Source organism: Urocitellus parryii, chromosome 8 (genome assembly GCF_045843805.1).
Source record: "Urocitellus parryii isolate mUroPar1 chromosome 8, mUroPar1.hap1, whole genome shotgun sequence".
Classification (NCBI taxonomy): Eukaryota; Metazoa; Chordata; class Mammalia; order Rodentia; family Sciuridae; genus Urocitellus; species Urocitellus parryii.
The window spans coordinates 26,009,338-26,026,268 of record NC_135538.1 but is presented as its reverse complement, the minus strand read 5'-3'; the positions used below and the strand labels follow the sequence as shown (position 1 = coordinate 26,026,268).

Here is a 16,931-nt window from a genome sequence, read left to right as displayed (position 1 = left end):
TCGGGGAAACACTGAGAATCATATTGTCATTCACAGAGCTGATTTCTAGATAGGGGAAAAGGTTATATTAGAACCATTTTTATGTTCAAAGAAAAGTCACCCATCTTTGGTATCTGAAGGCCTAAGTCCCACAACTCAAACTTGCCATTTAGACTGTTAGTAGGAATAGATGTGAGGGTTTCCCTAGTAGGTGAATCTCATCTGTTGCTTTATTAACCCAATATTCTGAAAGTATTTGTCAGTGCTTTGTTCAAGGATAGCTTAGTGCCAGCAGACATGGAGGATTGCAGGGAAGTATCCCCTCTTGCTAAGGTGCCCTGGACTGACTTAGCAAAACAAAAGATTTCAATTATTAAAACCCACCCAACTGAGATTGAGTCACCTCTGTTCCCCACCAAATTCCTTATTCTTCCCAAACCCAATCATCTCCCTGAGAGGAGTCATAAATAAACATATTGCAGGATCTCTAAACTCTTCTTAGGATGGACCTCTGCTGGCCCACTGCCCAGGCTAAGTATGTTTTTTTCAGGAAACACTCCTAGACCACTTCTTAGGCAGAGAACAACTCCCTTCTTTTCAGTTCAGTTTCCTAATAATTACAGCAGCTATCCATTTGCTAGGTGCCATGCTAGATTCTGGGAATAGAGAGCTCAATGAGACACAGTCTCTGTGAGTGGCTGACAGCAGCACAGCAGATGGTAAGTGGTGGTGGTTAACAGAATGTGCAGGCTGGGAGACACACCAGGGCGGACCATTCATGCACACCCCCTTTTCCACTTCTCAGAGGCTGCTGCTTTTGCCTTGTCAGGGCAGCCACCTCTCTGAGATTTGGGTGTGTGTTTAGTCTGTATCTATCTTTCAGCCTGGGAAAGCCATTTAAAAATAATCCTACTCATTTTGCCTCCGTTCACATGATCCACATGTGACTGTATCACACAGGTTTCAAATTCTCTCAAAGTCCTTATGAGACTTGGGTGATCCTGACTCCCTGGAAACTTTATTGGAGTTTCTTGTACCCGCTACCAACCCAATAATACCTGCCTATGAAGCAGGCAAACTTGAAGAAAGCAGTAGGGACAAATCTGTCCATGCTTCCTCCTCTGAAGTGTCACTTTTACATGTTAAAGACCTAACTACTGGGAGAACTACTTGTGGAATCTCTACACCTACAGCAATGGTCACCAGAACAATTCCTTTCAAAGATGCTTTCCTCCTTGATCTTTCTTAAATTTCTTCTGCCAAATAAAATCCACCCTGGAGTCAAGTCTTGTCAACCTACTGTTGACTGAAACATCTAGTCATGTTAATAAAATAATGCATGAAGTGTGGGCTTAGAGCTGCCTGTTGCTGGAAATCAGGTTACTGTCCTTATGTCATCTGCCTGTAATAAAACTGCATCAACAAGGATCACCCTGACACCTGAGAATCTCTTTAATAGCTTTTCTTTTTTTAATGTCAAGTTAGAAATAATATGTGTTGGATTCTCATTTTGTTTTTATTATTTAACATTTAATATGTTGTTCACAGGTTTATGAAATAAACTTGGGCACTCTTTAGAGGGGGAAAAACCCAATTTAAACATAAGTGCTGACTTAGGTTAAAATAGAGAATCTGACTTTCTTTACATCTTGGGGTGTGCTTTTAAACCTGGCTCTTTTTACCAAAGAGCACCCAAACTTTCAGCCATAGGAGTAGAAATAGTAGCTTCTCTAAGATGATTGTTTGTTCAAGAACCTCCCCTAAGTCCTGTGTAAGAGGGCTGTCTGTCAAATTCAGGACTCCATATATCTTTTTCTTTCCCTCCTTTCTTTATTCCCTCTCTATCTACCTATCATCTTCCTAGCTCACCTATCTATTCTGTTACCAACCTATTATCTATCTATCCATCTCTCTATTTATATATCCACCTATCCATCCATCTATCCATTATTATCTTGATGTCCAATCAGCAGTTACTTCTGGTTCTTCTGGGCCTGTGGTGTTTACCCTAAACGATGCAACCTTGGTGATGGTCATGAAGCCAGAATCATAGTTATTCCTGAGCTCTACCTGTCATTTCCACAACTATTTCTGGTCCCTGGTGCAGGCAGCAGAGTGTCTTCTTGGAAAAGCATTAGCCAAGTCTAGAATGACTGGAAAACACACTGCCTGCTTGCACTCTATCCTAGAGGAAAATTACTGTCATATGATGGAGGCCCAGCCCTGTGAGCTTATTTCTTATGGTAGTCCTATAGGTCCTGGAGAGAGCCGAGGAAAAGGCCCACCAACACAAAATAATGACTTTCTTATATATTTGCAAAGTTGGTTGCCTCTGCTACTGCCTCTGAATTCATCCCTAAAAAACAAAATAAGGGGTAGCATATTCATTTTAAAAATAGACTCTAAAATTCCTAATAATTATAACTTAAAATATAAAATGAGAGAAGTTGTTATTTTTGGTTTAAACAAAATTACTACACCAAATCATTTCCCTATCCTCAAAGAACAATTTATATTTAAAGAAAAATAGCTGCTGCTGAGCCAGAAGTGGAACAAAGCCTCACTGTGCACACAGGGTGGTGGTGGGGGCATAATCCCCCAGTGAAAGTGTAAATACGTACCAGACTGGCACAGGTCACCACACATGGGGAGGACAAAGGAAATGACTGAAAGACTCTCTGAGTAGACAAGTGCCAGGTTCAGGTGGCATATCATGCAAAATAAGAAGAGAGCTGGTGGCTGCAGTCCAGGGACCAGGGTTCCCTCACAAAGAATTCAGGCTGCCATAAAGAACCCTGTAGCTATGAAATAAAAATTCACTTTTGCCTGAGTAAGACAAAAGCAACTTGGGAACAAATTGATGTTTTTCTTGCCTGGACATTAGCAGGGTCAGCCCTGGTACGTTTATTTTTGACTAGGAAGGACAACAATAATAACCATTTGTCATGATTATTTCTCAAATTAAATACAGGTCCACTGGTTTCTTAGCTAGAATGAGCCCTGGGATGCTGCAGGCATGTGGGGGAGGGTAAATTTAATGTGCTAATTTGTAAGGAGGTCACAAGAAGAACAATTGACAAGGAAAAGTGAAGAAAGAATTAAGCCATATTTAAATGTGGAAATGGACAAGTCTGGAAAGGGGATGCAAATTGTTTATGACACGTTTGCATTAGTTGAAAAAAAGGGTGAATTTTATAAAGTGTTGTGTTATTTTCCTTCTGGCATCTTAAAAGTGAGCTAACCTACTTATCCCCTACTGTGAAGTGACAGCAGCACTGAAGCAGAAGCCTGTTGCCCAAGATATGTGCAATTCTCTATGCCAGAAAGGAGCCCCTGAATTCAGGACAAAACACCCCCACTACTTTCTGGGGGAATGAGGTTCAGTGACTTTAGTTTCCCAAGTAGAAACTCATTGAAAGGAAGCTAAAGGGTATATGTTTTTTCAAACACAAATTTTAAATTAAGAGAGGCAATACATTTGTCAGGCTCTCACTAGGGAATCGTGGTTAGGGCAGATAGCTTCCCAATGTCTCTTAGAGCAGAGTACTGCCTTTCCAGAGATCCCAAGGCTCACCTCCAAATAATCAAGTTCCATTTATTCTTCAGGAAAGAAACATTATAGAAGACAACTCTCAGGACACAGAATCAAGTCTCAACAAAAGTGATCTGGATTTTGAGGTGCTCCTTAAGCTGGTAAGTCAGTAATAACATAATGTGAATTTCCCATTTGTTTTACTCCTGACAATGAAGCTTCAGTCTTTATTCTGGTTAGTCCTTTGTTGTCCTTGAACATTTCCCTCATGAAGTAAAGAAAAAAACACTAAGTATAATTGAGGGGAATCCAGCTGGTAAATTTTTCCTCCCCTTAATTAAGCCCTGCACTGAAAAGAAGTTGAGCCAAAAAAAGAAAGCAGAACATCTTTAAAGAAAATCAATCTGTATGTGCCGCCATGATTTTCCAATACTAGAGGTTCTTTTAGTCAGCTTTGCATCACTGTGACCAAAAGACCTGACAAAAATAACTTAGAGGAGGAAAACTTCATTTTGGTTCACAGTTTCAGAAGTTCAGGTCCCTAGTTGGCCTACTCTATAGCTCTTGGTTGGCGGGTGAGGCAGAACATCATGGCAGAAGGTAATGGTAGAGGAAAGCAGCTCAGAACATGGCAACCAAAAGCAGAGATAAGACTCTACTCATCAGGGACAAAATACTAATTCCAAAGGCATGCTCCCAGTGACCTCCAGCCACACCCTCCCTGCTTAAAGTTACCACCAGTTAATCAATCTACTGATTAGGTCAGAACTCTCATAATCCAATCATTTATCTCTGAACTTTGTGTGTGTGTGTGTGTGTGTGTGTGTGTGTGTGTGGTGCCGGGGATTGAATCCAGGGCCTTGTGCATGCAAGGCAAGCACTCTACCAACTGAGCTATATCCCCAGTCCCACCTCTGAACATTCTTGCCTTGTCTCACACACAAACTTTTTGGGGATACCTCATATCCAAATCATCACAGATATCATTTAAAGAAATGGATAAATGGAAATAAACAGTTTCTAACTGATCCACCAACTTGTGGTTTGACTTCATATGTTGACTGTAATCAATGTAATGTTTAAGGCTTTGTCCATCTCTACTTGATGTCAATCAAAACATACCTTTTCCCATTTAGTAAAAGAGAGGAGAGAAATTATATACCATCTATGTATATCAAAATGCATAAAGGCATTCTACTGTCATGTATAATTAATTAAAACAAACAAAAAAATTCAAATTAAAAAAGAGGATTAGGAAGAGGAGAGTAGGGGGAAGGAGGAGGAGGAGGAAGCTTGTGTGTATATACCCTAGTTACTGTATGCTTAATAAAGCAATGGAAAGTGGAAGCTGAAAGAACAGGGAAACCTACACTGCTTTAGTAGTGGGATGTGGTGAAGCCCAGTGGCATCTGCCAGCTGAGGAAGTGCTCTTGCCCTGTGAGAACAGTACTCCCTCTGGAGAAGAGCAGTTTCCCTTTTTTAGGAGACACCTCCCATCTGCTGCAGCTTCAGCCTCTAGGTGCAACTGAGAAGATTTGTCTGTCAAATTGGACTCCGACAAACCCCATGGTTCCTTGTACTTTCCTTAGTTCATTAAACAGTGTAGTCTCTCAATCTTAAACCACTCCACAGAAACAATTAGGATGCTCATTGTTCTTAGTGTTGGCCCCTTCCTAGGGCTTCTTGAGGGCTGGAGTCATGATGCTTTTCCTATGAGTTCTTAATGCCTTTCTGCAGGAGAGAAAGCTGCAGAGAGACTCAGCAGATAAGCGAACTAGTGCTGCCAGGGAACTCTTACAGAGCGAGAGAAAGTATGTGCAGATGCTGGAAATTGTGCGGGATGTTTATGTGAGACCACTGAGAGCAGCACTGGCATCAAACAGAGCGATTCTGAGTGCTGCAAACATACAGATAATTTTCTCTGATATTCTGCAGATTTTAAATCTCAACAGGTAAATCACATTTTGTCTCAAGAGCTGTACAGAACCTCTTTCTCTGCTCCTCCTGGGTACAATGATCATCTTGCAGAGGGGAGGGCTCCTCAGCACGTCACTCTCTGGGCTGCAATTGGAAGTGATCATTCCTCCCCGGGTCCAGGCTAGGTGCAAAGATAGAGTCCAGTGCTGGGGCTTTCTGTATCAGGAGAATATTTGCATAAAAGACAACCAGAAAGAGAGCTGGGTGGAGTCATTCTTAATCATCAAGTCTTAATAGATCAGGGAGAGAGGAGCAGAAGAACAGGCTCAACATAATAGGGAACTTTACCCAGAAATCCCAAGACAGATCAGTTTAATAACATGTGCTTCATGTATATAACCTGAGAGAGAACAGTCACTCTACCTGTTGTAAAGTAAGAAAATTGAGTATATGCTGCTCTGACAGTGACTCTTTAGGTAACTTGGGACCAGTTGTCCACCCTCTATAGGCCCCTGCTGCCATGAAATGAAGAGGTTGGCTAGGCCTCTGCCAGTTTTCAAGACCTGGGACAGCTGGGAAAGACTACCTTAGAGGCCCAGGGACATATGGTGCTTAGAGTTGGAGCTGTCTAAGCTGTTGTTGTTCCTTGAAGGTGGGACATTCAGGGGCAGCTGTATTGAAGCTAGCCTGGGTTCTGACTCCAGGAATTAGGACAAAGAGGGGGATCTTCCACAGCCTGCCTACTTCCTTACACCCTTACCCCTACTTCTGTTCCATCAAATCTCCATTGCTCTATGTTAAGAAAAAAGTTCTTGATCAAAATCAAGTACCGTCATACAATACTAGGCTGCAAAAGTCTACACTAGCAACAATTAAGTCTGCAAGCTATCATGGGCTTATATTCACAATTACATTTTCCCCATATTGCAGGCAGTTTCTAGATAACCTAAGAGACAGACTACAGGAATGGAGCTCAGCCCACTGTGTGGGGGAAATATTCATAAAGTTTGGAGGCCAGTTGAACACATACACCAATTTCTTCAATAATTACCCTGTTGTTCTGAAAACCATCAAGAAGGTAAATGGTTGACTTGTCATCCATCCTTTGATTAGACCTCCTATGCTTGCACTGAATGCAATCCAAAGGACCAGAGTTAACAAGAAGGGCTGCTTCTCTGCCTTTCTCTCCTAGGTCTTCTCTTCTGTCCTGTGAGCTCTCTGAGGACAGGGACTCTGACAAAGAGCTAGGACAGTGCTTTACACACAGCATTATCTAGGTTGAACTGGACTAATCCTCATACACACTGCCCATTACATCTTACCTGGCTCCCTGTGGCTCAGTTACAGTTACAATTAGATAGAAGAAAGACTGTGAGCTTTGATTCTACTCTCCAGCCCAATCCCATATGGCTCGGATGAGTTCAGCTCTTTGGACAAAAGTGCACTTGAATAAGGCAATTTCATAGATCTGATCCATAGATCTGATCTTGAGGACAAGAATTGGAGCAGAGACACATGTTACCAGAAACAAACTGGTGCCAGAATTTTTATAGTTGGTTATGTTTAATAATGAGACCTGCTCCACTAGCATAGTGTATATGTATATATTCAATAATTGTTAGCTATAATTATCGAAATCAGAATTTTTAGAAATTAGCACTGCTGACATCATTTAGACATGTACCTACTGAGTGGAAGGAGGTAAGTTCATGGCTGCATAATGGAGATGAATTAATACATCTAAAAACATATATTAAATATAGTGGAATGCTTTTTAATATTATGAAAACATGATTAATAGCAGTATTAAAAGTGACTATTATTACTAATCAAGTTCTTACTACAATAAAATAACCTCTACTGCATGACAGGTACTTTATTGATAGAATTATCCCTCTCATCCTAAATTAGGTGTGAGATCCATTTTACAGATGAGAAAGCTAAAGGTGAAAGAAGTTAACTTGACAATGTCGATTTATTCTCTTTCTAATCCAGGCCCATTGAAAAGTCTATTATTATTTGTCTTATTGAGTAAGTTCAATGGCTAGGGCTAGATCTATGATATTATTAAGATACTCTGCTTAATATATTAGGAGACACTGGGGGTGCCTTTAGTACTTGGAATAGATGGAGATGTTGTCCTGCTTGGAGTGTTCCATAGGTCGTCACTCACCAGGTGGAACAGAAGGCTTTGAAGCTGTCTTATACAGAAAGGTTTTGACAATTGTTCCCTTCTAGTGCAGAGAAATGACACCAGCATTCCGAGCTTTCCTGAAGAGGCATGATAAGAGCACTGTTACTAAAATGCTGAGGTGCGTTCCAAGGGAGAGCACAGTTGGGTCCCAAGGACAGGGTACTCCTCAATTTTCAAGCAGAGACCAGGCTCCCTTCTCTGTGCCTCATACAGCCTGCAGGAGCTGCTTTTGTTCCCATCTCGGAGATTTGACGAATACGTGAATCTTCTCTATGCTCTGAGGCTTCATACTGCTGCGGAACACGTTGACCGTGGGGACCTGACTACTGCAATTGGCCAAATCAAAAAATACAAAGGTTATATAGATCAGGTTCGTTGCTGATAAGCATCTGTCTTTCACAAATGTCACAATGCTTTTGTGGCACTCTCAAAGATCCTGAGATATCTTCTCTTCTGTGGTGTTCTTGTAGTCTTTGGTTCTTTCAAATACTAAATAGATATTTGTATTCAATGGTTTTGAACACTAAGGGCATCAATCCTAACCCAAGCAACATGGAATAGAATGTTTTCAGAGAGCTGTACAATGACAATAAAACCTTTACTAAAATGAAAGTTTGAAATTTTTATTTTCTTGATAACAAAAAGAAAGAATGATGTGTATAATCCTTTGATTCTGAAATTACTTTTTAAGGTATTAATTAGTTTTCCTGCTTCAGTAAGTACAGAAATCAATCTGAAAGACATCATCATCGATTGTGCCTACCACATAGGCACATGTGGTAGGCACATAGGAATCTGGGCTGAATATAACCTGTTACTCCTGTTACCATATCAAAGCCCTGAGGATGCTTTCATAAATAGTAATGTTACTTACCTTTTTTTTTTTTTTTAGAGAGAAAGTTTAATCCTTGAGCTTGCTCCTTAATGTGCCAGTTGTTTTTTTTTTTTTAAACATTTATTTATTTATTTTTTAAGAGAGAGTGAGAGAGGAGAGAGAGAGAGAGAGAATTTTTAATATTTATTTTTTGGTTCTCGGCAGACACAACATCTTTGTTGGTATGTGGTGCTGAGGATCGAACCCGGGTCGCACGCATGCCAGGCGAGCGTGCTACCGCTTGAGCCACATCCCCAGCCCCTGTTACTTACCTTTTAAAACACTGTTTTATGAGGCTGGGGTTGTGGTTCAGTGATAGAGCACTCACCTAGCATGTGAGGCCCTGGGTTCGATCCTCAGCACCACATAAAAACAAATAAATAAAATAAAGGCATTGTGTCCAACTACATATTAAAATTTGTTTAAAAAATAAAACACTTGTTTTAAAACAGCAGGTACAGAAAATTGAAGTTTTTATTGTAGTAAAGTATCAAACCATGCACCAAGTGCCACAAAAATATTTTAATCCATTTCTTTTAGGATTAAAAATGTCCCAATTTTAGTTGGTCTAAAATCAGTTTGTTTTCTAGATGAAAGAAAACATCAGAATGAAGGAGCAGCTGTCAGACATACAGAGAATCATCTGGGGGTGCCCTGTAAGTATTCTGATGTACTTTCTGTATTCTTTGCTCATGAGTATAATCTCATCTTTGGCAGAAGACATAAAGATCCCACTGTAGCTAATGTATGGAACATCTGCTGCTGCTGGGGCTCACTGCAACCTCTCACATTTCACATCTTCCTTATCTGCAGCCATGCTCCATGAGAAGAGGCACACGTGACCTTGGCCCTATCCCACCACTTTTCTGCAGTCTTGGGTCCTTATTTGTGGTTAGCTGTTACCTCTTGACTATCAACTTGTCCTCCTATCTTCTCTTACCTACTAAGGATCACACCACAAATGTACTTGCCATTCTCTGGTAGTGTAGCCTTTCTTCATTTGACTTGCATTTGTTCTTTGTACAAACTCTTCTTTGAAATTGCCTTCCTTTCCTAGTCTACTGGATAAATGCTATTCATCCTTTAAAAACCAGGATCAATCATTCTCTTCTCCATGCAGTTTCCCTAACATTTCCAGCTGTGAGCTGTTTCCTTCTTTCACAGCCCTGGACCATCCCTGACACATGTTACCGAGACCCTCTTTTTATACAGCTGGGAGAGCCACCATGTGTGAACTGATTCACTTGTCTTCCCGTGTCTGGCATTCAGTAGGAGCTCCCTATGTGAATTATGTTGAAGTATCAGTGGATTGAAGAAATGATTTTTATTTGGTCAAACAGGGGGAGCTAGATAGAGTTTTTGTCATTATTTCAATCTGCATGGAAAGAAAAGAGTTGGTTGAACAGCAAAAGCCCAAATTTTTGCAAGTCAGAGAGTCTCTAGAACTTCATCTCTGACTCACTGTACATACCAAGATATTATTCTCATGATCAAGAGATCAATACAAAGGCCTGAAATCTTAATTTGTAGCATTTCATTTGCCTCCTATTCTTTTCTTTTTTTAAAAGATATTTTAAAGATGGACACAATATCTTTATTTTATTTATTTTTATGTGGTGTTGAGGATTGAACCCAGTTCCTCAAGCATGTGAGGCAAATGATCTACCACTAATTTCCTTTTAATCTCCCTCCTTCACTTTGTTTTTGATACTATAAAATTGTTTACAAAAATAATTTTGGTAGTTTTTTTTTGTTTTGGTTTTTTTTAGGTGTAGATGGACACAACAAAATGCCTTTATTTTTATGTGGTGCTGAGGATCGAACCCGGGTCCCGCCTATGCTAGGCAAGCACTCTACCGATGAGCCACAATCCCAGCCCAATTTTGGTAGTTTGAAAACTTTGACAACATCCCCAAATAAGTTTTTATTGTCAATTGTGGTCTTTCTAAGGAAAGCCTGTTTTATAAACAATGAAAATATTCACTTTTTCAAAACTGAACCAAGTTCTAGTCAACACTTCATGTTCTGGTATATAAAATGGTTCTGCAGTGATGATATTTGTTTTAAAATGTTTATACATGCTTCTAATTTTTTGACTTTATAGACTCTATTTGAAATAAACAGATACCTGATTAGGGTCCAAGATGTAGTCCAACTCCACTGCTGTGATGAGGAGATAAGTTTCTCTTTAAGGTAAGCAGCAGTTAATTCCCCTAAGGCTGTGAAGACCATAAGTGCTGGTGGCTGTTATTCATTTCGCATCTGTGGCCTTCAGTTACTGTGCCTGACATACTATAGGTGTGTGATAAATCTTTGCATTGAACAAAGAAGCTACATACACCCCCTCTGATGTAGTGCAAGGTACTCTGTTACCTTGCATAAGTTCTATGCAGTTCTTGGACAGATGGGAGAAAATAAATTGTCTCTACCAAGACCACAAACTCCATAGAAGCAGAACTTCTAGAGGTTGGTTACTTTCCTATTGAGAGAAGATTCAAGTATTATGGATTGTGCACCAATCATCTGCTCAACCATACAAAAGAGGGGAACATCTTATTATCCTCAGATAGTTGTTGAGGCTGGTATTAAAAATGACTTCATCTAGCAGAGTGCAGTGGCACACACCTGTGATCCCAGTGGCTTGAGGAAGGAGGATCTCGAGTTCAAAGCCAGCCTTAGCAACTTAGCGAGACTATAGGCAATTCAGTGAGACCCTATCTCTAAATAAAATACAAAAAAGGGCTAGGGATGTGGCTCAGTGGTTGAGTGCCCAGGGGTTCAATCCCTAGTACCAAAATAACAACAACAACAACAACTTCACCACATGTGGTTTGCACAGTGCTCAGAGTAGTGCAAGAATGCCAATGTCCATAAATTAGTGTTCCATTCCTCCTTTAGAACAAGATGGACAAGTTCTTTCCTGTAAAGGTTCAGAGAGTAAATATTTAGGATTTGCTGGCCAAATGATCTCTGTGGCAATGACCTACCTTTGTCATTGTTGCAAAAAACCCTAACATAAATGATATAATACAAAAAATGTATGCTATTCATAAACAATATATAAATGGATATGTATGGCTTTGTTCCAATAAATCGTTATTTACAAAAACAGGTAGTGGTCTATAGTTTGTTTATCTCTGCTTTAGAAAACTATCAAACTGAGCTCAGTGGTAGAGTGCTTGCCTAGCATGTGTGAGGCACTGGGTTGGATTCTCAGCACCACATATAAATAAATAAATTAAAGGTCCATTGATAACTAAAAATATATTTAAAAAACTATTTTCCAGTATTAATAGCAAAGATAATGACCTAGCACATAATTAAGCAGAACTTCTCAAGGATGGTCACTTTTCTATTGAAAGAAGACCCAAGTGACCAAATGATCCCATTGCAATAAAGGTAAAAAACTGATTTCTTTCAATGAATATTTCAGCAACAATTTTCCAAAAGCATACAGCCCTGGTGTAGATGGAAGAAATATTTACCTCTATTTCCACCTTGAGCAGATCATTAGTGAAAATCAAATTATACAGTAGTGTCTCATTATCACAGTATTTTTGTTTCTTTTGTGCTGTTTTTGGCTAGTGACACTAGCAAAGAGCTACAATGATAGAAACTAGAGCCTAAAGCAGCAATTCTAAACTGCTGTGGTAGGACACATGCCAGGAATTGTTCCAGTTTGGGTTATTATTTGACCTTCATGTGTTCCTTCTTGAGCACTTCCTTTCCAAGTTTCTGTATTGTTTTCCTTCTATCTGCAGAACCTCCTTTAACATTTCTTGCAAAGCAGGTCTACTGGCAATTAATTGCCTCAATTTTGGTTTGAGAAATTCTTACTTCTACTTCATGTTTGAAGGAAAATTTTGCAGGTTATGTAATTCTAGGTTGGAGATTTTTTTTTATACTTATTTCACTCCATTCACTTCATGATGGAATAATTCCAAAGAGAAGTATAAAGTAATCATTATCCTTGTTCCTCTATAAATAGGTGTTTTGTTGTTCTTTGGATTCTTTCAAGGTTTTCTCTTTGTTTTATGAAGTTAAGAGTGTATTATATGTAGATATAGATTTTTTGGTATTTATTCTGCTTAGTATTCTCTGAGCTTCCTGGGCTTGTGTTTTGCTGTCAATAATTTTGGAAATTTCAGCCATTATTACTCCAAATATTTCTTGTTCCATTCTCATCTGCATTTACTATTCCCATTACACACATGTGTTTTGAAATGTACTCATTACTTGGATATTCTGTTCCTTTCTTCTCCAATCTGTTTTTTTTTCTTTTTCCGTTTGGAATGTTTCTATTGACATATCTTCAAATATACTAATTCTTAACTCATCTGTGTCCAGTCTACTGATGAGCCCACTAAAGAAAGGCATTCTTCATTTATGATTTTATTTTTAATATTTCTTTTTAACTTTATTTTAAAATTTTCTGTTTACATGACCCCTCTCTTCTTCCATGTGGTCTACTTCTATTAGATCCCTTAATATATTAATCATAGTTTAAAAATTTCAATATCTCTACCTTCTCTGAGCCTAGTTCTGATACTTGGCCTTTTTTCAATCTGTTTTTGGCCTCTTAGGATGCCTTATAATGTTTTGTTAAAGGACAGACACAAAGTATCAGCAAAAGGAACTGGGCTAAATAGGCCTTTTTAGTGTGAGGTTTTAGTTTATTTGGCGAGGAGGTAGGCTGTGTTTACTGGGTTGAGGTCAGAGTTTGCAATTTTCCCTAGTGTCCTTGTTTTGGTCTCTCCTATTGTTTTTGGATTTCCTGGAAGATCTAAATAGGGTCTGACCCTTGCGGTTCTGTCAGCTGTATTATAGAGGGTACTATTGATATGGTAGTAAAGTGAGGGAAGGGGAAGCATTCTGCACTTCTATGACCAGTGTTCAGTCTTTTAATGAGCCTATTGCCTGAGATGTGACCTTCGAAAGTGCTTCTCAGCATTTTTTCAACACTAAGATGAGGCGTGAAGGATAGAGAGGGCTGGAGTTAGATACTCTCCTTTTCCTGCAATGGTTAGATTTTGGTAAAACCCAAGTTAGTTAAGTTCTGTTAAAAGTTCTCCTTGGGGGCAGGCTTGGTTAAGGAGACCAGAACTCTCTGGACATATTTCAAAATGGCTACTTTTCATCTGCTCTGGGGAAGAATAAGGGGATTTTTCTCTGTCCTTCATCATAAGAACCTGTGGGTAAAACTCAGACCAGTGTGGGAACCCCTGATGTTTTCTCCCTCTCTTTTCTCTTCACACTCAATCTCCTGTAGTTAGTCGATGAGCCTTTAAGTGTTTGATACTGGCTCTACCGGTAGTTGGTTTAAGATTGTATTGGTCTATCCAGCTTTTGGGGTGGTGGTTAACTCTGTGACCTCAGTTCTCTGGTAGATCTGAGAAGAGTTGTCAATTCTGAGGGTTTTTTCCCATTTATTTTTTGTTATGAGGTTAGGAAAGACAACTTCCAAGCCCTTTACATGTCATTTGGAAACTGGAAGTCTTGATTACTAGAATTTAGACTTGTCTTGGACAAGAGATGAGAGTACATTTAAGGAGATAAAGATAATACTAAATTATTTTACACTCTGTGTGGTACATTTATATTCAAGTAGGCACTTTTTCTGATTACATTTATACTATTTTCCAATAAACATGTAACTTCACATTAACATTTGAAATTAAATAACTGCAAACAGGCTTATATTCTAAAATATTGCACAATATTTAGCCTGCAACCTTGTTTTCTGTCATTTTAGAAAATCACATAAAGATAAAAAGAATTGCCATTCCCATGATTTCCATCAGAGATTTTTACTTAAAGCAAATACATTATGCTTATAGGTATAACACTGACAGGAATATAAGGTTTTATAGTTTACCATGTATTTAACTATTCTACTTGATAAATTCATTACAATCTCTTGGTGAGGCAGGTAGGACAGGATCCTGGAGAATCCAACTTTAATAAGCTGCCTGAGGTCACAGAACTATTAAAGGCTGGTCAGGAATTCACAACCTAGTCTCTCAATGCACAGGCTGTCTCCACAGATCATAGGCAGGTGGAAAGATGAACTGAGCCTTCCTCATAATAAACTTACCAACGTAGCAGCAAGTACTAAACAAATAATTGACACTGAAAGAATGGGTAAATGTTTGCATTCTAAACAAAAAACTTCCTCTGGAATAGAGATGGAAGTCATAGTCATATGAAGTGCTAGGAATTTCAGAAGATATTTTTTCCATTATGGACATAAACTAGTTTTAGATTATATTTAGCTTTTATAGTGTATTATGTATCTTGGAACTCTTATAACTTTTTTTTTCAGAAACGCCAATCTTTATATATGTGATTTTAAGTTTGCTAATCTTTTTAAGTGTGGTTATTTACCAGGGCAACTATGCATTGGAGAAAGGGAAACACCCAGACTTCTTGCAGACATTAGACTCTTGGTTCTGAAGAGTCCTACTCTAGGGACCCAAGAGCTATTGTGATCCCCCAGTCGGTGGTACAGATGCTAGATGTCAACTGTTCTGCTCAGATCAGCTCAGGGTAGAAGCTGTTGTCCATTCCTGCTAAAGCTTTCATCCTGAAAATTTCTTTTAAAGTTTTATGTATTATAGGAGTTAGGTACTTTATGTCTTCCAGTGTGGTCTAGTTAATGCAATAATAACACAGCACTTCTAGAATGGAGTTAAGAATTTACACTAGAGTAACTGTGTTCCATTTTCCTGAGTCATTCATTATTTATAGATGAGCAAAGAAATCCTGTCAAAATTCAGGGAAAAAGCAAATCCCTTAAACTTGGAGTTGATTCTGAGTGTAAGCATTGGTAGCATTCTGAAACATTCCATAGGATCCATAATTTCCACTCTATTTGCTCCATTAGGTTGATATTAAAGGTCAAATTATTTGCTTTTGCATATTTAAAAGTTATTAAAACTTTTAAAAAACCTTTTGGTGCTTTTTGTCGATGGATAAAAATTGTTGGAGAGTTTGAGGGGCTTAATTTAGTAAATGGCTCTTGAAAACCTTTTTCTACATTAAAATTTTATATATATTTAAATATGTATAAAACTTTGTATGGGGTACTGGGATTGAACACAGGGTCTCATGCAAAAGGGCTTTTCCACTGAGCCTCATCCCTAGCCTTTTTTTTTTTTTATCTGTTATTATGAGACAGGGTTTTGCTAGATTGCCTAGGCTGGCCTGAAACGTGATTCTTCTTGCCTCAGCCTCCTGAGTGGCTGGGATAACCAAAGACAGAAAGAAAAAGTTTGAAAGGAATAGCTGGCTCAAGGAGCTGGAATACTACTGTTTCTGTCTATCCACACACCCACAAACCTCATACTTCCTTAATACTGTACAAATAGCTGAAACCTATAGTATTCCCTGGAATTTTAACTCCTGGATGTAGTCCTTTGCTCAGCTCTTACATATGGTTATAACTAATAAATGAATTAAGTGCCTTACTTCTCAAACTGTGGCTGGCCTTGTAGGTCAGCAGAATCTGCAACAAAAGGGAGCTTACTAGAAATTTGGTCTTATGCAGGTGTCATGGAGAACCTGGAATTCTTTGATGCAAGTACAGAACTCATTTGACTAATCTATCTTGGGACTAATCCATACTCTTGGGATTCCTATCTGATAGAAATTAACAGCAAATGTAAGGAATTTGTTTATGTGAAAGGAACTAGGAATTAGTTGGTGGCAAGGGGGAAGAGAACCAAAGCTTCTAAACAAGATAAAATGTCCATCTGTAGTGGAAATAAATAAGTCCATTCATACCATTAAGTACTATTTAGCTATTAAAAAAGAATGAATTAAAACTAAGCAGTTAGATCAAAATGATTTTCATTGCTGAGAAAAGCAGAAAAGAAAAAAAAGTGGGGAATAATATTGGCATTTTTGTAAAATAATGGAAATTTCCCTGTAAATAGATGTGTGTATACATGTGTGATTACTTGAGCAATACAGAGAAATTGAAGGATATGCATTGGGTTGGAAAGTTGGGTCACATGAGTAGAGGGAGGAGTGAGCCAGCACAATGGAAAAAGTGAGGAGAAAAAGAATATTTGTACATTAAATAAGAACCAACTGCAAGACTGGTGTCACTTAAAAATTTCTATAAAAATGTATGCTCTACATGGACAATTTAGGAATTAATACTGAAGATAAAGAATGAGACTTCCCTTGAATAAGCATACACAAATTGACTTCCTTCATTAAATTCCCAAGGGTTGCTTGACAGTCATAAAATAATTATATTCTCTATTAAAACATTTAGGTTTTGGGCTAGGTCGTGGCTCAGTGGTAGAGTATTTGCCTTGCATGTGTGAGGTAGTGGGTTTGAATCTCAACACCACATAAAAATATTGTGTCCATTTACAATTAAAAAAATATATTTTAAAACCCCAAACATTTAGCTTTCTTCATGTAGC

At 38.6% G+C, this 16,931-nt stretch overlaps 1 protein-coding gene across 1 annotated transcript in view; it reads left to right on the top strand.

Annotated features, from left to right (window-relative positions):
• Ect2l (epithelial cell transforming 2 like) overlaps positions 1-16,931 on the top strand; it is a 71,346-nt gene that overhangs the window by 51,410 nt on the left and 3,005 nt on the right. Inside the window, exons 12-18 of the mRNA XM_026391905.2 lie at positions 3,586-3,672; positions 5,249-5,463; positions 6,359-6,506; positions 7,667-7,740; positions 7,836-7,992; positions 9,087-9,152; positions 10,601-10,689. Of these exons, the coding sequence (XP_026247690.2) occupies positions 3,586-3,672; positions 5,249-5,463; positions 6,359-6,506; positions 7,667-7,740; positions 7,836-7,992; positions 9,087-9,152; positions 10,601-10,689 (836 nt within the window). The remainder of the gene's footprint in view (positions 1-3,585; positions 3,673-5,248; positions 5,464-6,358; positions 6,507-7,666; positions 7,741-7,835; positions 7,993-9,086; positions 9,153-10,600; positions 10,690-16,931) is intronic.